The sequence below is a fragment of the Thunnus thynnus genome, chromosome 1 (genome assembly GCF_963924715.1).
Source record: "Thunnus thynnus chromosome 1, fThuThy2.1, whole genome shotgun sequence".
Classification (NCBI taxonomy): domain Eukaryota; kingdom Metazoa; phylum Chordata; class Actinopteri; order Scombriformes; family Scombridae; genus Thunnus; species Thunnus thynnus.
In genome coordinates, this window is record NC_089517.1 from 21,118,431 (window position 1) to 21,143,856 (window position 25,426).

General features: G+C 38.4%; 2 protein-coding genes across 5 annotated transcripts; both read left to right on the forward strand.

The window, feature by feature from the left end:
- Nucleotides 1-1,003: 1,003 nt before the first annotated feature.
- Nucleotides 1,004-12,898, forward strand: rab27a (RAB27A, member RAS oncogene family). Its single transcript, XM_067590284.1, has 6 exons — nt 1,004-1,280; nt 8,856-9,024; nt 9,932-10,017; nt 10,138-10,241; nt 10,469-10,592; nt 10,942-12,898. Exons 2-6 carry the CDS (start codon nt 8,872-8,874, stop codon nt 11,135-11,137), a joined length of 663 nt encoding a protein of 220 aa, XP_067446385.1. The 5' UTR covers nt 1,004-1,280; nt 8,856-8,871; the 3' UTR covers nt 11,138-12,898.
- A 1,771-nt stretch (nt 12,899-14,669) lies between these two features.
- vrk3 (VRK serine/threonine kinase 3) lies at nt 14,670-25,389 on the forward strand. Of its 4 annotated transcripts, none has more exons than XM_067590340.1 (15): nt 14,670-14,787; nt 18,384-18,601; nt 18,710-18,868; nt 19,071-19,190; nt 19,320-19,472; nt 20,582-20,722; nt 21,223-21,278; nt 21,778-21,844; nt 22,466-22,550; nt 22,650-22,752; nt 22,898-22,990; nt 23,087-23,219; nt 23,587-23,704; nt 23,873-23,931; nt 24,013-25,389. In XM_067590340.1, exons 2-15 carry the CDS (start codon nt 18,385-18,387, stop codon nt 24,147-24,149), a joined length of 1,641 nt encoding a protein of 546 aa, XP_067446441.1. In that variant the 5' UTR covers nt 14,670-14,787; nt 18,384; the 3' UTR covers nt 24,150-25,389. The 4 variants fall into 4 exon arrangements, with proteins under 4 accessions (XP_067446441.1, XP_067446447.1, XP_067446452.1 ...); XM_067590346.1 differs by having other exon boundaries at nt 19,074-19,190; XM_067590351.1 differs by lacking the exon at nt 19,320-19,472.
- The last annotated feature ends 37 nt before the right edge of the window (nt 25,390-25,426 follow it).

Below are 25,426 nucleotides of genomic sequence, written 5' to 3' on the forward strand. Positions count from 1 at the left end.
TATCAAGTAGTTCAAACCAGCTCCACCTCCAGCAGCTAGAATAAGAAACAGCTTTATTGTCAAGTAGGTTTACACATACAGGGAATATGTCTGTGTTGTGGTGCTTAAAGTCAAGGAAGAGAAAACACAAGTACCTACAAAGTAAGAGAAGAATACCTCTACCACAAAGATAAGCGATATAACTATATACATAAGTTTCACAATTAAATTACTTTTACTTAAGTAAAGGATCTGAGTACTTCCTCCACCACTGGTGGTTATTGTATTGAACTAAATGTGTAACCTACATATCATAAGTCTTTTACCACATAGCCCATTTTCTTAAACTCAGTACAAGCTTTCCATCAAATATCTCCTGTGGGAGTTTTAATTACTAGCATTTAGGGTTAAATTAATTGTTTTCCACTGGGGGAGACATGTGTGACTTGGCAGCAGTAGTGGCAGAAGTACTGAGTAGCTGTACCACACTGTAATGGTACTGAAATACAAGTAAAAGTCCTCAATGTACTTCATTTGTCAACAGTAAAAGTAGTAATAGTTCTCCAGGCAGAATGAATGGTCACTATGGAGTGTAGCCTATATATCATACTATTGTGGTATTATTATCACTGATAAATTAAAATGTAAGCAGCATTAAATCAATCAATCAATCGATCAATCAATCAATCAAACTTTATTTATATAGCACCTTTCATACAGGTTAGTGCTTCACTAAAATAAAAACAGATTAAAACACGATTAAAAACTAGATAAAATTGTTATAGTTTTAATTTAAAGCCTATTGTTTAGTAGTTTGATTTATAAAGCTATCTTATTGTTTTATATGTAGCCTAAAATCTTTATTTGTAAAGTTACAGCTGTTAATGGAGTACAGTATTATTAAATGTAGTAGAGTAGAAGTATAAAGTGGCATCAGATAGCTCAGGTACCATATTTTCCTTAACACTGCGTCGTTTCACGTCTGCCTGTCGGGGTTTAGTAATGTAACGGTTACTGGTGCGTCAGTTAGCTAACTAGCTGCTGAGTGATGAAACGGCAGCGAGCTCCGTGGGGAGGAGCTGTTTCACAACGGCACGACACACACGAAAAGTAAAGGTGTTGTTCAGTGTTAATGAAGCTGGTCTCATGTCAACTGATGGCCCAGAGGCGACGGAGAAAGTAAAGTCCTCATTTTTTATTCACCTTTCGAAAAGTCTTCAACGGTAACTTCAAGCTAGCGTCAACGAGTCTTTTTTCTTTTAAACCACAAAGCAGCGCGCAGCAGCAACGCCCCGGGGCCGGTGAGTAACTGTGCTTTCAGGAAATGTCAGCCGAGCAAACCACTCTCTAGCATCTGTCAGAACAAGTTTTTAAAGTTTCTTCTCATTTTAATTCGTTCTATCGTTTGCTTTAGTAACAGATAAACAGCTTTAAACTTATAGAGTTCCTCATATTCACCCTCACTTATAACCAAAGAGCAGCGGCGCTGGGAAACTTTTTTTTACACCTGCTTTATTCTCCTCTAAGCACTGCTAGCTTTACTCCCACTTGCTCAACCACTTATTTTAACGAGCAACAGGCAGTTTCCACCACCAGGACTAAGCATGTTATCAACAAGTTTCCAGGCATGTTTGGACACAGATGTCTCTAACTTACATAATATGATTGACAGAGGAAGCTGGGAAGTTGGCATCATTTTATAACGTTGGCAAGGATCTACATTAACAGAAAAAAGTGATTATTTCTTGTCAAAGAGGTCACCTGACCACCAGGGACAGCCACATGAGGACCAGCTGAGGGTCATTAGATTTTCTATTTGTTTCAGTTAATCGATTTGAGTGTTGTTGTTGTTGTGGGAATGAGTTTTATGTGCTTCACACTGCTGCTGCTGCTGGTGGGCATGACTGCAGATAAATCCTCACAAACTATTTTAATGAGTGGATAGTTAGATAGCCAGGAGTTTTAAAGATGCATGGTGCTCAAATCTAACCTTTACATTTCATTCTGAGTTGCATATCCTATCATTGTCTCACTTGTGCTGCACCCTTTTCATCTTGAGTAGTGAAGCTGTACTTAATGGTATGTGCATATCCGGATTTTCCCAAGGAGCTGGCAGCCTCTGTGTTGGACGGCTGCCCAGGGTGGGTCTTCCACTTCTCCCTGACAAATGATTAAAGCTGCTTTGTGTTTGCTGGTCTGCATGGGTGGTTGGGTTTGTACATGCCTGGCAAACACCGCTACTAGGTTCACTCCCACTGCAGGAGAAAATGCTCACTATGTACACCTACACTTTGTTCACTTGCACTTTATCTAAACTTTATTTAACAGGAAAGATTCAGTGAGATTAAAAATCTCTTTTTCAAGACAGTTACTGACTGACAATAAAAGACAGATAACTCAAAAACATAATTAAACAGAAATTCAGTTATTCAACCATTAAATCCTGAATGAAAATTCTCATACAACCATATAACATCCTCGAAACCACCTAAATAGCACCTTAAACAAATCCAAGATCATTTGTAAACTGATACCAACAGCCGGTATTTTCTCATACCCATATTAGCCGTTACAAATATAAATTTATATATGGAGTCATTGTATAAACGCAGGTGCAACACAGGTAAAGGTTTTCAGACATTCGTGACCTGGTTTTGAAAAAAAGACCATAATAGTTTTTTTACAGCCTTTTATAGGGATGCACTCTGACCATGATTTTCAATATCCATTACTTTTGTGATTAAAAATGTATCGTTTTGACTATAAAATGGCAGAAAGTTTGAAAAATGCCCATCACAATTTGCCAGAGCCCCACAAAAATGACTCAAACAATTGATCAAATATCAAAACAGTTTCCAAACTGTTTTTGAGTCAATTGATTAATCGATTAACCGATTAACGATTAATTGTTTCAGCTCTAGAGTAGATGCACAGATTCGATGCGGCAGATGTTACAGATCCTAACCTTAATAAGTGAATCAGGTGTCAGACAACATGACCAATCACCGGTGAGCTGCTGACTCAATTTTCAGCACCACAGCATCGCTGGTGTTTAATATCGTCTTATACATATTATCAGTAGATGTCAGCTCTGTGTCTTTACACAACACCAGTAATCTCTCGCTAAAACTGTGTGTGTTACATGTTTTAAACAGGTTGAACATGATGGTGTATCTACCCTCAGGTTGGAATATGTTAAACATGTAAATAATTTTAAACAAATATTATCAACATAATCTCATAATGTGTTGAGACAATATGATTATTTAAAACAAGCCTCAAAAGAAGGATGGTGTGTGTTTACTAGAGAAGAAGTGATCTTGTGTTATCTCACAGTGAGGTTTAAAGATCTTAAAAGTGGAGAAAGAGAGAGGACATTAAGTGACATACTCATATTAAAAAGGAAACATAAAAATGTTAGTTCAACAAATATTGGCAGTAAACATGATACTGAACAAATACTTTATAATTTACTTTATGTTACTTTTTAAAGCTGTCTAAGTTTCCGTCTGCCTCCGCCCTCCTGTCTCGACTTATGTCAGGATCAACTTCAGTTGTTTAGCTGCCGGTTTGCTCCAGACAAAACAGTTCTTGTTGTTGATAATGACATCAGTAAATTTGGTTAAGATAAAGCGTCACACTTCATTGTAAACTGCTTTTTTAAAGCTGCTTGTGAGGCCCACTGCGCTGAAGGGGAGTACTGTGTTATGTGACTCCCTAATCTTGTCGTACGACAGGGCCTCGTTTGTAGTCCGTTAAAAGGTTGTGGGAAACATGAGATGTCCAATGTTGTTTCCTCTTAACCTAAATTGGGTTACCTTAAATGATTTGTAAGGCTTTAAGTTAATAAATGAAGGTGGTAAACGGGAGTCTACCGCAGACAGCGATTCGATGTCTTGAGGAGGAGTTTCTGCCAAGCATTAGTGCTTTTTACAGCTCTTCTTCCAATTTTGACTCAACTAAAGAGTAAAACCAGCATCCTCATCTTTCATTTGAAGACGTTTACATCCTGGTAAGGACATTGTTGTGGCAGGAAAGTTCATGTCGGGCAGTAATTAAAATTAGACAAACTTGTTCTTTCTGATTCTTTACTGCACCCAGTGTTTTGTTGCCCAACGCAGCGGAAGATCTGCACTGCCATCAGAGCTCGCTTCCTTTTCACAGCTGTGGTAGGACTGGGAAGTGTGATATCTTCTGTGTGAAATGGTCTTGAAAGTTTTTAGCACAGCTTCATACTCTAACTAGATATATTAGGCATCAACATTCACTTTCTTTTCATCATAACATTCACTTCTGAGCATGAGATGATGCTATTTCTCGTTTTTTAATTGACAACTCGATAAGGACTCGTCTGATTATCTTGATAATAGTGTGCAGAAATTTGCTGACACAATCTAGATCTCCAGCTGTGTGGTTTTGCTTAAGTGTGTCACTTCTAGTGACCTCTTTTCACTGAAGCAGAACTTACTTACTCAAGTTTTCATGTCAGGGTTAAAAAAATGTTTGACATTTTTGTGTGTCTTTATCATGAAGTATATTAAATTTAGATGCACAAATGGACCTTTTTTAAATGAGACACTTTGCATTATGAGGAAAGGGGAAGTCACAGGTGTAATTAACAACATTAATGATGACTGAGTTTCAGTAATTGTCCCAGTAGCCATCATTAATGTTATTATTTACATCTGTGCTCCCTGCTATGACAAGTCAAAATGTCTGCTGCCAAAAAGGTCGACTGGGGACTTACATGTTATTTCCACTTCATTAGGCACACATAGATGAAAATTAATGCAGTCTTATACATCAGCCATGCAATAAATGTTACCTTTATGAAGCTTAAAGTCAACTTAATAGTCATTTTCAAGGTCTACTGGTGTTGGTTGACGAAAGTTTAGAAAAATGTGTTAATATAAAGCAATGTAAATCCACAGCACCTCTGAAATGACCATAAAGTTGAAGGAACACCTTTCTGAAAACTGAACATAATAACCTTCATGGAGGCAACATTTATTTCAAACCTGTTGTTATTAAACTGTATTTATTTTAGTGATCTGTACATAATAAACTGAGTGTATTCAGTATGTAACAGAGGCATCAGTGGGGCTTTTGAATGGATGATAAGAGGAAAGTGGTGCAATGAAAGATGAAATGTGTCAGGAAGTTGTGAGTTTTTAGCTAATCAGCTGTTAGTTTTGCTCACATGTAAAAATACAGACATACATGTTGTTTCCTGAGGAAGATGATTTTCTTTGACCAAAATGAAGCCAGTAGGTTAGAAAAGTTTAAACTTTTACCATGAACTTCCGTGCTGCTTACTGAGTGTATGTATAGTGATCATGTGGCTACACTATTATTAATGGAGGCAGGTACGAGTCTTGATTACATGGAGTGATAGTTGCCTTGTAGAGAGTGAAAATAATGTGAATTTTAAAACACATTGAAAAGTTTCACAGTAAAGTAAATCATTAGATCAAGAATCAGCAAGAAAGATTAGAAATCAAAAGGTTTAAAAGTGAACCTGAAAGTATTGTGTTAAAAAGAAAATGAATGTTAAGCACAAAAGTTAATTTCATTAAAGGTTATAAGAGTTTCTTTCAAGAATTGCTCATAATCACCGAGCGAGCCTGGGGCCAGATGCATTAATGCTGCGTATGCACAAAAACCATGAATATGCCATTTACAGAAACTGGTTTTTATAAACACAGAATGTGAACACCTCACATATTCTTCATGTTTTCATGTTTCATGTTTTTCTAAAGTGATCTGAGTGATCTCATCTTTTAATTTACATAGGAGTCAAAATATTATTTTGCTGTTAATATTCTTTTTATTTTATCCTTAGTTGTGTCACACCTTGTAAAGTTGGTTTAGATACGAACGCTACAAACTAATCATTGATTACATTTCTGAGATATCAATGCCACCGATGATGGTTTACAGGTCCATGTGATGAATTAATGATATGGACACTATAAGAGCCACACAGCCGTACGTAATGACAGCAGTTCTTCTGTTGGAGAACCGCGCTGGTGCGACACAATCGGTGAAACAACACTTCTTCTTTCCTGTTTGTTTAATTGACAGCTGTACAGACAGGTGGAGCAGGTGGTGAACTGATATGAACAGCTGGTTCAGGATGTGTCTTCATCCATTTATGGCTAACTGTGGGAGTGGAAATGAGGCTCATGCATGTGCGTCCAGTTCCACAATGACTGAGATTGATAAAACAGAACCATGTGTACATTCGGCTTTATAAATCTGAAGAAAAGAATGCGTCTGCATATTTCTGGCTTTGTGCGTACACACAGTTTTATGCATCTGGTCCCTGGACGCCCTTGACGGGGTCTTACAAAATCTAGCAGCTCTGATGGAAAGGAGCTTTTAAAAGTTATAAATAATACCTCAACAAATCTAACTCTTCCTCAGTCAAAACAAACCCACAAGCAGGAATGTGGACTTCATAGCTCCAGAGTTTGGTGCTCTTAGTTCACTGTTTATGGCCACATCACTGCTTGTAGCAGCCGTTTCTATCGCAGTGCATTTATCATGGATCTTGATTTTGCACGAGACCCTAAGCTGCTTATGGCTCCAGATGAGGTTCAGGGGGGTCACAGTGAAAGAATGTAGACTTGTCTGAATGTTTTTCTATGCAGTGGTCATATGACGCATCTGCACTTTCTATTTTGACCAGAATTAGTCCACCATGAACAGTGGTTGCATCCAGATATAGTAGGGTGTGAGCTGTAAGAAACGTGTAAAGCACTTTTCACACTTAAATTTAATTCAACCTTCAACTCCAAAATGTGTAGAACAACAATCAATCAGTGAATTTTAACTGTGCAGAGAAATTATAAGGACTTTGAGCCACCAGTGATAGTGAGTGGACAGAAACTTAGATGTGGTCTGGTGTGATGTGTAGAGAGGGACACAGGAATTTAAAATGCTTCCTGTCACCATGTCAGCAAGATGAAACTGCTCTTACGTTACACACAGTAGCCCGCAGTGCCAGCAACAGCAGGGCGTATCTACATCTGGAGGTTTTGCACAATATTGGAAAAGTGTAAAGGATGTTTCGTATTTCTTTTACCAGCATTGACTGGAAGTTAAACTACTACAGAGTCTGTTTCCTCTGTTACTCTGAAGATTATGTGGAAATGTGGAAAGTGAATGTCAGGACATTGTCCGGTATCTAAAGGAGTGCATAATAATTATTATGTATTAATAATGAATAGTTGGAAAGCTCAGCCCACATGCTGTCACTGATACATTTTCACTGGTCCTTTTTAGATAATAGATCATTGAAAATGGATTTCCACAGAAAAAAAACAGTTTCTGCATTTTGCAGAAAAACACTGAATGGGCAGTTATTACATAATCTCATATATTTCACGTTTATCATGAATATTTGTGTTTTCTGTGCTTTCTATGATGAGTACCTTGTCTTATATACAGTCTATTATGCTGCTGTATGTTACACTCATTGTGGGAAGATTGTGAGGTCTGTATGTGTTATTAGCTCGATGTCATCACACACATCTTCCAAGTTGGCATCTGCAGGGTCATGAGGGTCATGAGGTCCGTCATGCAGCTCAGAAAACTGGTAAAAACAGACGTGTTTAGCTTTTATTTTTATGGCTGCATCCTCACTTTTCAGAGTGTAGATGGATGGAAGATGACGGTTAGTACTGTAATTACATGTTAATTGTAAATGTTAGATCAACCAGTTGGACTGGAAAGATGACAGACAAGACAACAGACTAAATCCCATACAAAGGATAGTGGGTAGACCTGTGAGGTGGACTGAGGGAATCAGTCCCTCACTTTGCATCATGTTCACCCTGCAGAGGAACTTAGTACTTAATTGTTTATTCAAAACTGTAGTTCATATTAAAATGGTCTACACTGGCAACATGATGTGAGACTCCCGAACTGGAGAGACAGATCTTAAAGGATCAATCATGTCAAGTCGAGTCAGTTTTATTTGTATAACTCAATATCACAAATCACAAATTTTCCTCAGGGGGCTTTACAATACAGCAATACAACAGCCTTAATCCCTAGACCCTCGATTCAAACTTCAGGAAGAGCAACAGAGGAGGATCCCTCCTGGACGGACAGACACGCAGTAGATGTTGTGCACACAGAATAGACCAAGAAAATTACAGAAATACAGCATGGAAAAACAGGATGACACAATCATAATGGATTTATAACAAATATGAAGAATGTGATCAGGAGGGCGTCGAGCAACTTCCATGCACCGCCAAAAACAGATAGGACCTGAGCCACATGACCTCCGTCACCACGGATAAGTCTGGTGATATTCTTTATTTTTCTTACTACCAACAAACATCATGAAAAGACCAAAACCAACAAAGCGTTAGTCCACCTCCCAGTACTTTATGACTCCCTGTCCTGTCTGTGTCACTCAGTAACAAGCACATTTATTCCTACTGAAGACGTACACCTTTAAAGATGGGTAACAAATATATCGTTTCCCTTTTTTAAAAAGGTTCAGTTATTTGCTAAAACAGCTGGATGCTGTATTGTATAGCAAATGTTACTCAAACAGAAGTAAATAGTGACTTTGTTGATTTTGTTTTCAGCTGTGGATTAAAACACATTTGATGCATTAGTGAGAATTCATAGTGGTTGAATGGTATATGTAGGACCAACTGAAAATAGTACTTCATGCTCATTAAGAGCATTATAAGGGTTTCCAGATGTTTGATTGGATAAAGGGGAGACTGATGTGTGAGTTTGTGGGTTCATGTCACCGTTGACACAGTCCTCTGTCATTACTTTAGTGTCACTGCCTTCACTGTGTCTTTGGATGTGTTTGTTGACTGAGTTGTGGTTCACTTTGTGTGTTTTAGAAATTAAGCACTCACTATGTCTGATGGGGACTATGATTACCTCATCAAATTCCTAGCCCTCGGTGACTCTGGCGTGGGAAAAACCAGCTTCCTCTACCAGTACACGGATGGCAAGTTTAACTCCAAGTTCATCACTACAGTCGGAATAGACTTCAGAGAAAAAAGAGTGGTAAGTTGTCATCTGCTAAAACGCATTTTTAGTAAAACAGTAAGCTTATTATTAGTTTAAGCATCATAATTATTAGTTTCTCTCTAAACTTCTGATGTAACATTTCTCTCTGTCCATGTGTACGACAAGCATTTACATACAGACTAATTAGGGTCTTAAATGCATTCCCGCACCATTAAGTAAGACTCCTGTAACAAAAGACTACTGATGAATGTTGCAACAGAAACCTGAGTAATGAGTAATATTGGTGAACGGCAGGCAGCTCCCTCCTTAAGAATAAACACTTCATACCATAAGCAAACAGCTGAGCAGTGTTCATATTTACTCTTTAATGCTGCTGACCTCCAGCTGCAAGAATACGGCCTGAATCCACTAACTGCAGGTTTATCACAGCTACACTGGACATTTAATATGTGAAGTGACTGAATGTCCGTCATTGCTCATCATTGTCTTTTTTATTTATCATTAATGTTTCCATCACTCCTGATAAAAAGATTAGAGCTGCAACGATTAGTCGCCAGTTAACCGATTAGTTGCCAACTATTTTGATAACCGTTTTGAGTCATTGTTTTTAAGAGGAAAATTTCCAAATTCTCTGGTTCCAGCTTCTCAAACGTGGGATGAAACGGATAGATCTCGATTTCATCAAGCATCCAGACATCCAGAGCAGCTCACAATGAAACACCAGATTCATGCTGCTCGTCTGTTGTAATGAATTAAAATCAGTGAAAACAGTCCATCATATGGATTTGAAATGTTTTGGAAATAAAGCCAAATTGTGTCATTTTTTTACTTTTTCATTAGAGACGAGCATGTCACAGCAACACTCATATTACTCATAGTAATAGTTGTACAGAGAATATCGAGTTAGTTTCTCTAAAACGCCGCTTGTCTCTGTTTCTCTCAGGTCTATAAATCAACGGGTCCAGATGGGTCATCAGGCAAAGGACAGAAGATCCACATGCAGCTGTGGGACACTGCAGGACAGGAGAGGTACATGAAGTAGTTTTACTAGCTGTCTCACACTCATCAATCTGGAATTGTTTGTTTTCAAATGTGTTTTTATCTTCAATTAATTACATTTCTAATGAAGTTTTTCTATTTTTCTTTCAGGTTTCGGAGTTTGACAACTGCGTTCTTTAGGGATGCAATGGGTTTCCTCCTCCTGTTTGACCTCACTAATGAACAAAGTTTCCTCAACGTCAGAAACTGGATGAGTATGTCCTCTGATGTGTCACATAAAATGTACAATTTTAAGTTGTGTGTGCACAAGACATTTGGCTGTGTTCATTTTTTTTGTTGACTGCCAAAATACTTTCATATGCAGAAAAGCTCTTGGAGTTTGGCCCATGTAGATTTGACGCTTCTGTCAGACACAAAATACTGTCAAAATAAATATTTTTCTACAAAAGTCAATTCTTACTTGAGCTCTGATGTCTTTCAGGCCAGTTACAGGTTCATGCATACTGCGAAAATCCAGACATAGTTCTATGCGGCAACAAATGTGACCTGTCAGATCAGAGAGCAGTGAGTGAAGAAGAGGCCCGTGAGCTGGCAGAGAAGTATGGGTATGTCTCAGTTTTAAACCATCTGTACATGAACCTCTCCCTGAAACGTTTGCCAAGAAGGCAGTGGCTGCATTGTTTGCCAAAGTCTGTGAAGGAGAATGTCAGATGAAATTGATCCTCCTCGAAGAGCAAATATTTGTCCACATGTGTAAAATATCCTGCTTTGGCCCTAATAGACACACCTTTACTAAAAACACAAATATCGTAATGTGTGTGCACAGGATACAATGTTTTAATGCCTTCAAGAGAATATTAGACCTCAGTGTACAGAACCAGTCAAAAGTTTGGACATACTTTCTCATTCAAGCTGTCATCGTCTGCGTCATTAACTTTATTTTCCTCCACGCAGAATCCCTTATTTCGAGACAAGTGCTGCAAACGGACAGAATGTCAACAAGTCTGTGGACGTCCTGCTGGACCTCATCATGAAGAGGATGGAACGATGCGTCGACAAGTCCTGGATCCCTGACGGGACCGTCCGAGCTAATGGACCTACCAACCCAGACCTCTCAGAAGGCTCGGAGAGGAGCAAATGTGCATGTTAGAATGACGTGGAGCTGTTTAAGTTGTCTGTGTGCATAATACTGATGTAAAAATAGGAAGACGTCCAAGTTTATATGTTGTATTCTGTGTTAGGTGAAACTTAACATTAATTTGTGCCCATTACTGATATACTGTCGTTGACAGGCCGTATTGTTTGTCAGTACAGAATTAAGTACCTTTTGAATGTGGGCATCATTTCATATCAAGGGTCTTTAATTAATTCATATTGGTTGTGAGTGTGGGGATATTTATTTGTTATGATGCCTCGCTTAAATGTCCAACTTATATTCATCTATCAGCTCTCTGTCAGTTGAATATGCTGATCATGTTTTCAGGTATAAACTTTGTGCTCCATGTTGCAGCAAAGTGAGCCAGATATGTTTATAAATATGCTGTTAATACTCTTTAATTGCTGAAGGGTTTGTAGAGTCACACTCAAGAAAGGAGTCACTTATATTTCTCTTTGTACAGCCAGGAAAGTGTTGACTGTGATACCTGCAGTCACCTTGTTTCTTGTGGATAAACTTTTAGGAAACTTTATGTCAGCAGTTACAGTTTGTGCTACCGATGGTCTACTGAATGTCAGGCTTAATACTGCGGAAAAAAACGTAGCTCACATTGAACATCCAGGAGTGATTAGATGGACAATTAACACTTGTTTCCTTTTCTAAATCAACACTTGTGTTTGTCCGCCTGCAGAACGTGAATTATGGAGCTCAGTTTGACCCATCATCTACACTTCATTATGCACAGTAACAATTTTGTCAGATATTAACAAAAGATGGATGTTCATTAGTTTGATAAGAGGAATAGATAAATCATATCTAAAATCTGAGCAGTAACTCAGGCAATTCTTCATCCTGCTGTATAGAAGATCTTTGCAAAATATATATTTGAAAGAAAAAATCTAAATGAAAAAAAGAGCTGTTATTCATATTTTGACTGTTTGTGTTATTCAGACTCAGATTTACCTTAAAAATATAAGTTTATGGACATGTAGAGTTTTAATTCAGGATTCAGGTTTAAAAGATATAAAAATATACCAACTGGACAATTCATTTTTTGATTCTTAAACTGCAGAGATGCAGCTTCACCTAGTTTCTTACTCTCCTTAAACATTAATAATGAGGAAGAAAGAGCAGAGGTGTTATTTCACACAAAAAATACTATTGTTTTATTGTCTCGGGTCAACAGTTTGTTTAGGGAAACATCAGCTGTTCAGTGCCAATTGCTCCATTTCTGAATTCCATAAACCCCAACAGATTGTTGGATTGAAAGTGTTTTTCAGGTTTTCATGTGACAATATGTTAACAATATAGATTTTTGAAAACTGATGAACCCAGATTTTGTATTAGTAAGTGTTGTTTTTTTGATAAGTAAATGAAATGAGGCTTGTACTTTGGTTTACCTTCACAGTGTGCATTTAAAATCCTAATGATTATCACTTGAAATTGGTTTATAATACCACTGATATTTTATATTTTACAGAAATGGAGAGTATTTACACTTAGTAAAACACTGAAATAGCACAACTGTATTTAACAGTGTTGCACAAATCCTCATTATATTACACTGTCATTCTCTCCTGTATAAAAGGGTAAAGTATATTTTCATCTCACTGTTTCAATTCACAGATTATGTCACGAAAAATTGAATTTGATGATGTTAGTAAAACTAAATGGAAATATTTGTCAATTGTGCCAAACACTTTCATATGCAAAATATGTACATTATGTCCAAAAATAAACATTTTTATTTATGTATTCTTTGAAGCATTCATCTCAGTTTATATAATCTATCTTGGAAACATTACATTAGTTTTGGCTGTAAATATAGATTATCTGGTTCTATTTATAGCCACTATTCTGTTATGTGACATTCCTGCAACATTCACTGTTAATCACATCACCAGGATACAGGACATATTCAACCTGCCACAGTCTAAATTCAAAATGGATTGATTTTTTTCCTCACTGAATTATGCACAAAAATGTGGCAAAGATATTTAATTCACATATTTTTACAAATTATTTTCCTTTAGCCTCCTGGAAGTCTCAAACTAGACTGGAGACCATTTGCTGCCAGTTCAATATACTGGGCAGAGGTTAGACACTCCTGTATGATGTAACATCCCAGCAATTGAAGTACATCTAACTCTCATGATAGTAACTGTTTATGTTGTCACTGTTGACAAAACAACTTAATCCTTTCTGAATCCAGATTTAATCCTCATGACACATTTAGTTGTGGGAAAATAGTTGTGGTCTGAAACAGTGGCGGACTCAGGTTGTCTGAGGAGTGAAAAAACATAAACGGGACCTGATAGATTCAATGGACCCTATCAGCAGAGAGTGATGATGCATGTTTGGTAACAAGACTACATCCCCAATTAAGATTAATATTTTATAAAGTGATGCAGAATATAAGAAAAACACCTCTGTGTTAAAAAGGATTTACTTTTTAAACATTTTTGTTATAAAATACAGGGAAATAATAACTTTTTAAATGTTTATTTCTCAAACACATCTGTAGTAAAAACATGGAAGTATTAACATTTTGAGGCTGTTTTGAGCAGTCTTGTCAAATCAAAGGAGAACTCTTTTGGCTGTGAGTTTATAAACGTTAATGACCTTGTGATGGTCAACTGGGACGTTCCTCTGAAGTGTCTTCCTTCTCCACATCTGTTAATAACCTGGGTCTTGATCAGCTTCAGTTCAGTGATGATGCAGTTGTCACTGGCAATGTAGCATTTATTTTGAGGAGTTGCGTGTGTGTCAACAAGGTTACTCAAAACGCTCTCTTAGAGATTTCGTAACAGTTTCAAGACAGATGATTTTTTAAAAACTTTTTTACATGTCTAGGCAGAGGTTTAAGTACTAGGCATCCCTCTAATTGCTAATGGCTAAGGCGAACAGTTATTTCTTTCATTGAAAGGGCACCCAATTCTGTACTTCCCTATGTTGGACTTAGGGGAACCCTAAATGGCACTTTTTCCATTTTTTTGTCACTAGAAGGGCAGCCATACAGAACCTCCAGCAACTCATAGGGCACTGCATAACATTACAAGGCACTGTAACATTATCTTCCACTGAAAAGGCAACCATGAAGGCACGTCATTCCAGATTGTCACATATATTCATGAGAGTCATGATAGCGTTTCCTCACTTCCTGTTTTTTTTTCCCCTCAGTTCCTGTTTTATTGAGTCCTTAGTCATTTATTGTTTGTAGTGGGGGTTGAGGTGTGGTGGGAGTATTGTATTGTTGTGGTTTTTTTTATTGTGTTACATTGTATTTGTAAGAAAGGTGCTATACAAATAAAGTCTGATTGATTGATAGAGGCACTCTATAGGGCCCTTCATCCTGATTTACCCATGACTAAGACAGCGATTGCAGAACTTTTCTCCTTTGTGCGGGCACCTCAGAGGGAATTTTACCATGTTTGCTCACTAGTCTGTCAGTGGTCTGAGAGCTGATTAAAGTTTTAGTCTTTCAATATGAGAAAACAGTTTGGCTGCAACTCTCTAGCCGTCCTACAGGGGGCAGCACGTCCCCCGCACAGCTCCAAACAGGGAAACGTCTCACTGCTCAGGAAGAAGAAGATTCACCACAAAACCGAAACAACATCTTGAGGGATTGAGGATTGTTTGTGAAGGTCGGTGAGGCTCTTTTTTTAACCAGTTTTGGGCAACTTTTACAATTCTTTCTTCATATATGTTGTACAGGCAGACGTCAGTTCTAGACACAACCAAAGCTTAAAACCAGCAACAACAACAACAACATATACCCCGACCTGAAGCTCACCAGCTAGCTATATTTCTATTTTGAGAAAAGTTTGCTTCAGCATCAACTAGCTTGGGTGAAGCTGTGTTTTTTTCCTCTAAACGGAAAGTGACTCACACATTTTAATTTAGTTCTCAGTGTTGTCGTGGAGCTGGAGTTAATGTCGTTAACGTCAATAGCGTGTCAAAGTGACTTCCTGACGGGAGCTAATGTGTGAGGAAAATATGACCGAGGAGGGATTTTGGCAACAGCACACACTTTCATGAGTGGTGACATTGTTCTTCATTTATACATGTTTTAACAGGTAATAAAAGCTTCCTCGGCAGGTTCAAGGTAACACTAGTTAAGTTTAATGAGGTCTTGCTGTGGTTGCCATGGCTAAACTATATCTAGAACATGTGTCTCTATGGCAACAGGCAATATAATACTATCAGCTGTCTTGTGATCAAATACGTTGATATGGAAAGTCGAGATTGGTCAGAGTGGAAAGAGACAGATGAACCAAAGATGACACATATCTATATTTATTGCCCATGACCTGGAAATATTTTTATTCATAGAATTTGCAGGAAAAGTTCAAGTGTCCTGACTGCGGTGATGGAATGGTGATTTCCATTGGAAGAAATTAGAATAGGGGCAAGCATTTGGAAAGTCCTCCAAAAATATAACATACCCAAGTCTACAATTGCTGACCACAAGCTGGGGAAGTTTGAGTGTGGTCCCCATCTAAATAGGGCTGTCACCCAAGAGGACGAGGAAGCCCTGGTGAAATATATTGTCTGGATGGCAGATCACGTATTTCCTCTAACCAGAACTATTATCAAGTGCCTTGCCTTGGAAATCATCAAGGAGAGCAGCCGGAAGATTATGATGAGTCTTAAGAGGGGCCCAAGTGATAACTGGTGGGCCCGCTTTAAAGCCCGCCACCAAGAGCTGACCACCTGGACACCAGACCCCCTTAATCAGGCCAGGGTCTTTACTGCCACACCTGAGGCAGTAGAGAAGTTTTTCAGCCTTTATGAAAACATCCTTGAGAGTCACAGTCTCTGTGACAAGCCTCACCTGATTTGTAAATGTGATGAAACTTGAAACTGGGTTTAGAGATAAGCCTAAGTCAAAGGAGAAGGTGATGTGCCAGAAAGGAAAGAGGCATGTCTACCGTCAGCAGACAATCACCAGGAAGCTCATTACTGTGCACTTGGCCGTCAGTGCAGCTGGTGCAAATGTCTCCCTTCATTATTTATCCCCACTGCCTTCCCAGTGTGGTGTATGCCTTGGATGGTCCAAATAACAGTCTCTGATACTCTTCATGAAACAGCTGGACCATTTTATTAAAAATGTCCCTGAAAAATTCCCTTGGTTCAAATAATGGACCAGCAGGAAACTCACTGTGGCCACCATGTAATTGATACCTGCATCCCCCACACACTACTCACATGCTTCAGCCACTAGACATCAGCACATTCAACCCCCTGAAGGCTGTGTTCAGCACCCTGGCCAGTCGCATGGGCCTGGTGAGAGGAGACATGGTGGTAGGGAAGAAGGACTTCTCCTCAGTGCTCAAGCACGCATACGAGAGAGCTGTCACAGGCCTGTCAAGAGAGGCGGTGGGCATGACACAGGTTAGGTTCTTTATTTTGTTTCCTATAATTTATTATTCCTATTAATTGTGAAGATTACTAGTTTTTAATATGAGCAATCTCTATCTAGATTGTAAAGCTCGTACTCAGTGCAGCTGCTGTGCCCACATCCTCTTCCTACACTGGTGCTCGAACCTCCCCTACTGCACCAGCTGCTCTTCCTTCCCCTGCTATACCCACCTCTTCCACCTCAGTGTCCTCGTCATCTAACACATCCGCAAACACACCCATCAGGTCCTTATCACCTGCCAGTCCAGAGCAAACAAATGCAACAAGTCCAATGTGCAATAGGAGCAACTAAAACTACCTCATTCCACCCTCACTTACCAACATCCTTGTTACACCCACATTTGGTCAGAAAGTGGGAGGGGTAAACCGTCGGGTGCCGCTACAAGCCGGGGTCATCACTAGTGACTAGTATGTCACACATCTGGATGGGCTTGAAGCAGAGGAGAATGAAAAATAACAGAAGGAAAAAAAGGAAGGAGGAACAAGGGAAAAAGAGAGTAGAGAAGAAGGTCAGGCAAGAAAAGGCACCTCTACAATGAACAATGGCAGTCACTGTGCCATCTGCAGAAACATCAGACCGCCAGGGTCACATCCAGAGACTGTTGAGCGGGTGATGATGTCCCTGATTGAGTGGTTGTGTCATAAATGATATATACATACGATGGCAGCAAGACGGACAAAAAGACTGTTGACTAATGCACTGCAGGATCAATTAGTATTTAGTATTCATTAGTCAAGTAAAATTTATTTATAGAGCATATTTAAAAACAACAGTTGACCAAAGAGCTTTACAGAAAAATGTAAAATACAATTAAATAATTAAAACTAAACAAAATAAGTATACAAGTAAATTGTAATGCACAAAGTTAACAATTTTATCATAACATAAAAAATAAAAAAACTAGGGGATTCAAAAGCGATTCTATAAAGGTGGGTCTTAAACTGGCATTTAAAAGTGATGATAGATGGGCAAGATCTGACAGTGAAGAGCAAACTGTCACAGTCTGGGAGCAGTGATGGAAAAAGCTTGGTCACCTTTTGATTTTGACCGAGAACGTTGAACAAAGAGAAGTAACTGATCAGAGGATCTGAGGGTTTCTGGATGTAGAATATGTACCGAGGAGATCAGAGATGGAGGCTGGTGCCAAACCATTCAGAGCTTTAAAAAACAAATAAAAGAATCTTTCACTGTAACCAGTGGAGGGAGGCCAGTACAGGGCTGTTGTGGTCTCTTCTTTTGGTGCCAGTGAGGAGTCTCGCTGCTGCATTTTGAACCACTTGCAGACGAGACGAAGGACTGACTGACTCCAACATAAAGGGAGTTTCCAGTGGTATTACTGTTCATAACTGATCACTTTCTTGGTTGTGACAATAAAGGGAAAACTCAGCATAGATTCACACACTTTAAGCGTCTGTGTCGATTAATCTGAGTAAAATATATACTGTGAAGGATTTTTTAAAATTTTGTTTTATTTATTTATTTGTCAGGGACAATACTCATTAATGAGCAGAAAATAAAGAGCTGTAAAGGAGCCAAAGTTAACCTAGAAGGATAATTTTTATCTGTTGTCTCTGGACAGATGTTGAAGAGGCAACTTAAAATTAGAATAAAATGACATCTAGTAAAAGTCATGGTACACATCATAATTACTACAATATTTCTATGACAGATTTATCCAACTATTTGTAATAGATGGTTTGTGTAAATATGTATTTGTAATGAAGGATTCTGTGCGTTCGTCTACAAGGACACATGCTCAGGAGACACTATATATCATTGAGGATAGGTATATGATAATGTGTGTGTTTTCTCTTGCAGAATGCCTTTCCGTTTCTGCCCCCAATGTGGGACAAAGTTGCAGCCTGATTTTAAATTTTGTCCGTCATGTGGCGAGAAGATTCCTTGTCTTGTTGATGTACCCGGACCTGCAGGCACCATTTCATCTCTAAGTCTCTCTCCGCTCCAAAGTGATGAAGCAACAACATCAGTAGTTAAAACAAGCCTATTTTCAAGCACAAGTTTGGAGCCTATAGAAAGTAAGGGTCATTATTTATGTGGATACTATTCACTCTGGTTATCCATTGACATTTTTTGTGTTTTTATCATGTGTTTTATTTATAAAATGTGTAATCTTTCCTCTCCAGCCCATACATGTATGACCTCAGGTACAGTTTCTCCTCGTCCTGCACTTCGAAAGACCCGCAACTCCCTCCGTCTGGACAGGGGAGTTAAATTCAACATCAAAGATGACTCTCCATCTGTGACGTCTTTCACTAACCCTGTCAGAGATGACAGGATTGAAGGTAATTTAAATGATTTGGAAGCAGGTTCTCTGCTTTACTATTCTGAAGAAAAGATTCACCTTAAACTTTGAGATGTTAGAGGACAAAGTACAGAGACATGCAGTCACATGATGCAACACTTTCTGGGCAGAATAATACATGCTGATGAATAAAAGTGTCAATGAATCAACGATTTGCTTTGCTATTTTATTATTTTTATCAGCAGATAACGGCGTTAGAGTCCAGGTATCTCCACAGAAGCAGCACACAGTTACTTTCAAACTCGATGCAGAGGTGGAGCCAACGTTGGAGTCTTCTCCTGCAGCAAAAAGCCCTCGATCTGGTAAGCTGAAACAAAAAACACACAAAATCTGTTTTATACATTCCTCATCGAAAACGTAGCGTCTCTAGACTCTTTGCTGTCATGATGTTTTCTCTCTTCCATATCAATTGTGGCTGGATCTGTATGTAGTCAGGGGAAAAGCAAAACTCTCCCAGCAAGAAGGAAAAAGAAAGAGACTGAATGATAAAATAAGTGGAAAACAAGAGGCTTCAACAGTAGACGGCTCTCTTGTGGCTGTCGCTTCCCCTGTTTCCTCACCAATCGCCAGGTCTCCTTTAAAAGGTGAACGAAAACTTTTAAATCCATCAACAACTGGCATATTTATCCAATAATAGGATAAATTCACCAGTGAAGTTTCTACCTTTGATTAAAATGCTTATGAGACATCTTTACAAAACAGAGTTAACTTTTCTTGGTTTTGAAGTTCATTTACATTTATACAACATTCCCGAATCTGTGAGATTTAGTTGCTTATCGCTGCTATGATTCTTTCCTATATGTCTTATTGCATCACATGTTGGGGGCAGGCTGAAGGAACAGCCATAAGACCTCTTGAGTCCTTATACAAACAAACTCGAAAGACTCTGGACAAAAAGCCAATGCATTTCCATCACTGTAGGCTACTGGAGAAATACAATTAACTGAGCTTTGAGAATTTTAGATTATTCTCAAATTTGTGCCTAGTTTATCAAATTTTAAATGGTTTGGCCCCTCGTCCACTATGTGACTTTGTGTACACTCGCTCAGTAAGTTCTATTAGATCCTCCAGAATATCCTCTATACAAGATTGTACCATTTCGTCGCACTGCATTTGGACAGTCAGCTTTCTCTGTGAAAGCCACAACTCAGTGGAACGTCCTACCTGATGATATGAAGAACTGTAGTTCAATCAATACATTCAAGGCCAAATTAAAAAATCTACTAAAGACCAATCAGCTGTGTGACCACTGAGTCTAAACTCCATCTATGGTCTTCTCATTAGTGCAGGAAGTCTTGCTTTTAATTTGACAAGTTTACATTATTAATTTCTAATTGACATTGTGGGTGTATGTGATGTGCTGTTGTGTGTAGCTTTGTATTTTGTGTTCTGTGTGTTTTTTGCTTTGTACTGTTTGTTGTGTGCTGTTGTATGTTTTGATCGTGGGGGACTGCAAATGTAAATTAGCTTTGAGCTAACTCTGGTGCAGTGCATCTTTTATGTTAAAAACTGTACACTGTCCCAATAGATAAATACAATCAATCAATCAAACCTGCATTTATTTTACTCACTGGGACATCAGGGTGTAATTTGAAACCATAAAAGACATACTTGATAACTTGTGAGTGTGTAATTTTACCTTTTCTTTGTATCATATTTGGTTGGTCATGTTTTTATGAATGTACTTTCGCAGGAAAAAGCAAAGCCAAGAAGGCAAAATATGCGTCTGCTGTGGAGCCGCTACAGGAAGGTGAGGAGGTGACGGACACAACGGGCAAGAAGTGGAAACTGGTGAAACTGCTCAGTCAGAACACAACAGAGCTCATCTACGAAGGTGAGATTTCAGGGGGAATAAGAAAGTACAATAAAAGTAAAATTAAGTTAGATCGTGTATTAGTGATAATCACTTAGCCATCACATTAACTGTTAAACAGTAAGCAGATACAAGAATGTCAAAAGAAACAAGACAGATTACAACAAACCACAAATAAGGAAATGTACAGGTAGAAATTAAATACAAAATATCAATGTTTGGATTACATGTATATTTTAGGAGAAAGGATAATAAATGTTTATGTAGTGATTGTACAGTAAATATTTTTTCACGTTTCATGAAACAACCAATCATTTTGTTATGTTAAAATGATGTAATATAACTTTTCTGGTTAGAAAACAATCTATAGTTTTAGTGGTGCCTTGAATCAAACTGTATTTTTGTATCCAGTATTTGGACTGAATTATGTTTAAATGTATATAACTGTCTGTTGTTTGGTGAAATAATAGTATAAAAGAGCCTCAGCATCACAATTTAATACTTTCTTGTCTTTTTTTCAGTTTTGCAAATAGCGTCAAGGTCCAATTCCAAGGAATCAGATCACATCCTCAAACTGGTAAATGCAGCCTCAACACCGTTTTCTTAGTATTTCATTAAATTAAAATGATGATTTTTAAGTCTTGTCCTGTTACTGAGGTGGGCTATTGTTTCTAAAAACAGCTGCAGGAAACTCTGATTATGACATGAATAATTGTTGCACTTTTTTCACAATTATGTTTATTTCATCATGAGAAGAGAAACTAGTCAGGAAAACACCTTTTTTCTCTAGTGTGTGTTCAATGTAAATTATGTGATTGCAATCAACATGAGATGAAACATTAAACACAGACTGCGTAGAGGGATTGATTTCAAGCAGTAGTGCAAAATAAATCCTCGATAGTTGCACAAGTAGGATCACTCTAAAAGAAACTGTCTCCAGAAGAAATCTTCTATTCAGAAGTTAACTTGTGTTGCTTCCTTATTTGTTCTCTAATTCCTGTAACCATTGCTTCTTCAATTCTTCAGTTTCCCTGTGTGGGATCGATAACGTTTGCCGTCTCTCTTCTTCCTCTCAGGGAGCTAAAGATGGAAGAATCTTCAATGAGCAGAACTTCCTGCAGAGAGCTGCTAAGCCTGCATCTGGTGAGGATTTAGTGTGTTTTCTTTCGGGTTTAGCGGCGCCAAATCAACCATTACTGAATGTTTCTGTTGCACAAGGAAGGCGGCAAGAGAAGGAAACTTTGTTAAAACAAAGGAAGCCGCAGTATTTGTATCAGTCAATTGTAAGACTTTTTCCGTGTTTCTTTGCCTACAACAGGCTGATTGAAAGTCAAAGTCTTCATAAAGACGCCCAAACAGAAACAAAACCACTAACGACTACAGTCTGATGGAGCCAGTAGGCAGTACGAAGGCTTCTGGCAGTTTCTCATGATCTAGTTACACAATATCAAGTCTTGGTCTTTCATTTCATAATCAATTCAGAGGAAAGCAGAAGTAGACAAATGCTTGTTCAAGTGGAGCCAGTTTTTGGGACAAATAAGATCTTAAACTCTCTTTAGATGCAGATCTCATTAGTGGGGCATGTAACCTCACACATGTGCCACAGCTGTTTATTTAGTTTGGTGTTGGTAGCATCAAAGACTTTTGTTTCCTCTCCTTTCCACGCTTGCTCGTACAGGTTCAACCTGGAACATAGTTAGATAGTTGATGTCTGAATGCACCTGATAATCCTCCCGTTATAACAATCATGCCGTCTCTCTCTAGTGGACAAGTGGATCAAACAAAACAAGATGGATTTCCTCGGGATTCCTTCCTGTGTCGGCTTCGGTCTTCATGCAGAGTCTTACAGGTGTGAAATAAACAGTTTATTTGTCAAGATTTGTTACACATTATACTATATAAAAACATTTAACATGAACCTTTTGCTGTTTGTTGTGCCTTTTTGTAGGTTTCTGATCTTCCCCAGCATGGGCCAGTCTCTCCAGTCTGTGATGGAGGAAGAAGACGAGCTTCTGTCTGAGAAAGTTGTTCTTCAGCTCGCCTGCAGAATAGTGAGTGTCTTCACATCACCTGTGAACTTGTAGGATTGATTTTCAAAAATACGTCATCTATACAGCACTTTACATACATACATGCACTCAATGCCTCTTCAAAATGACGTTACAGCCTTTTATGACATTTTTCCCTTCCTTGCAGTTAGATGTGCTGCAGTACATCCATTCAAACGAGTATGTTCATGCTGATATTAGTGCAGAAAACATCTACATCAAACCAGGACAACAGTCACAGGTGAGAAATATTATGAGTATAAACTGACTGACTTTGTTCATGATTGATTCTTATTTTATGCTGAACACTTGTGTGTGTGTGTGTGTGTGTGGTTAGGTTTACCTTGTAGGATACTGCCATGCCTTCAGATATTGTCCAGGAGGCCAACATGTAGAGTACCGTGAAGCCAGCAGAACGGCGCACGAGGGAACCGTGGAGTTCATCAGCCTGGACGCCCATAAGGGAGCAGGTGAGTCTGTTCTGCGCTTCACTGACGCGTCAGATGCACAGAAACTAAAACACTCCCATAATGACTCTGTTTCACCATATAAAAGACTATAAACAAACTGCCAGATTTAGTTTCTTCTCTGTAGGAGGGACACCTGCTCTCCTCCCACACTCCATCTGTCTGCAGGGCCGTCATGCACACACCGTACAGACTTCATAGCAAAATGACTTTCTCTTGTTTATAAGTGTGTTAATTTATCAGCTTTTTCTGAATACAGTATGCCGGTGTGATAAGCTGTTTTACAACATTTGAATTTAACAAAAAAAGGCGTCTGACGTTTGACCTGCTGTGCTGATGTATCGTCTCTGTCTGTTTGTTCTCATTTCAGCACCGTCTCGACGCAGCGACCTGCAGTCTCTGGGTTACTGCATGCTGCGTTGGCACACAGGGACGTTGCCGTGGACCGTCCTCACTCAGCCGGACCAGGTAGCCACCCAGAAACAGAGGTGAGATCCGGTTTTAAATGTCAACACGTCTTTGACATGAAACACCATAAAAATACTGACATGTTAATGTATCAAACATCTACCAACATGGCTGCATAACATTCACCTTTATGGTTAAAATAATTGTACAATATGCAAAAAAGTAACTTAGAAAAACTCTATTTTTAGGTACATGGAGGATGTTCCTGCACTGTTGAGTCAGTGCTTTGGGAAGAAGAAAGTTTCCAGTAAGTAAATACATGATATAACACAAGTGAGAGATTACAGGCCAGTTTCTAATATATCTTTGTGTGTGTCTGATGGTGCAGGTGCTTTTCAAACTTACCTGACTGCAGTGATGGCTCTGCAGTACTCTGAGCAGCCCGACTACTCGGTGTTGAAGGGCGGGCTCAGTGCAGCGTTACAGCAGCTGGGGGGGTCGCTGGATCAGCCGCTCAGCTTTTAAATGAGGACACATCACCATGCAACATGTGTGCACACATACACCTGATAATCCTCGGTCCACTGCAGATTCAGTTTTTGTTTTTTTTTTTTTTGGAGGGTGAATGTACTCTGTAGAATGAAATGTATGATATTTTTAATATCTTATATGTTAGACTGTGAAAAGGAGTCTATACAATTTACCGTTCAAGTTTTCAGGCAGTGACACGTGATGTTCTGTTTTAAGTGTCTCTCATTTTTAATATGACACTCTTTAGATTTTATATTTTCGCCTTTTCATCTCCTGTTTACAGCCACTGCAGCTCCTCTTATACACTGAATGCTGATTTTTTAGGATACCGATTCTGATTAGAGCAGCACAGGACTGAACTTAAATAAATGTTTGAGACTTTTATACGTCTGCTATGATTCCTGGTAGAGCTCCAATCGACTCCAGTCGATTAGTTGTTTGACAGAAAATTAATCAGCAACTTTTGACAATTGAATAATTGTTTTAGACATTTTTTCAAGCAAATATGCCAAAATATTTACTGGTTTCAGCTTCTTAAAAGTGATGATTTATTGCTTCTCTTTTCATTCATAAGACATTTAAGGACGTCACCTTTGACTCCCTGAAGTTATAACTATTTTCTGACATTAGACAAAGCGATAAATCAACAAAATAATCGATTAATGTTGGAAATTTAACCCATTCTGTGACGCTAACATCTAAATGAGCTGTCTACTTTATTTTCACAGTAATTGAACAAAAACAAGAACATTGGAAGATGAACTGTTTTTTTGTTTTTTTTAACTTGTTTTATCATGGTGTGTTTTAACTGTGATGTTTTTTTGCACTGAAAGCAGGTTGATGTTGAGTTCGATATGTGCAGGTGACACTCGTCAGGTTCGAGGGGTTTTGATTGGGTTGTTGTTTTAAACATTCATGGTGTTGTAAGTCTCTCAGATAAATTGTGCTGCATTTTTAATGGGAAAAGGATGCAAGTTCTCAAATTTTGATGCACAGATTTTGGATGATATGGAGACTTTGTTAGTTAAAATGTGTCATAGCGTTCTTACACATTTTGTCTTGTTTTAGATATTTTTAACTGGTTGATTGTCATTTTTACACATTGCTCCACAATATGTAGCCGTTGTTCATTTTCCTGAATTAAACGGCTATTTTCTTTTTAAAAAATGATACATTAGTGTTCTTTGACATCTTGAGTATTATAATAAAATTAAACTATTACTACTGGTTTTGAGCTCTTGGTGATGTCATGTTTTCAGCTTATTTATGCT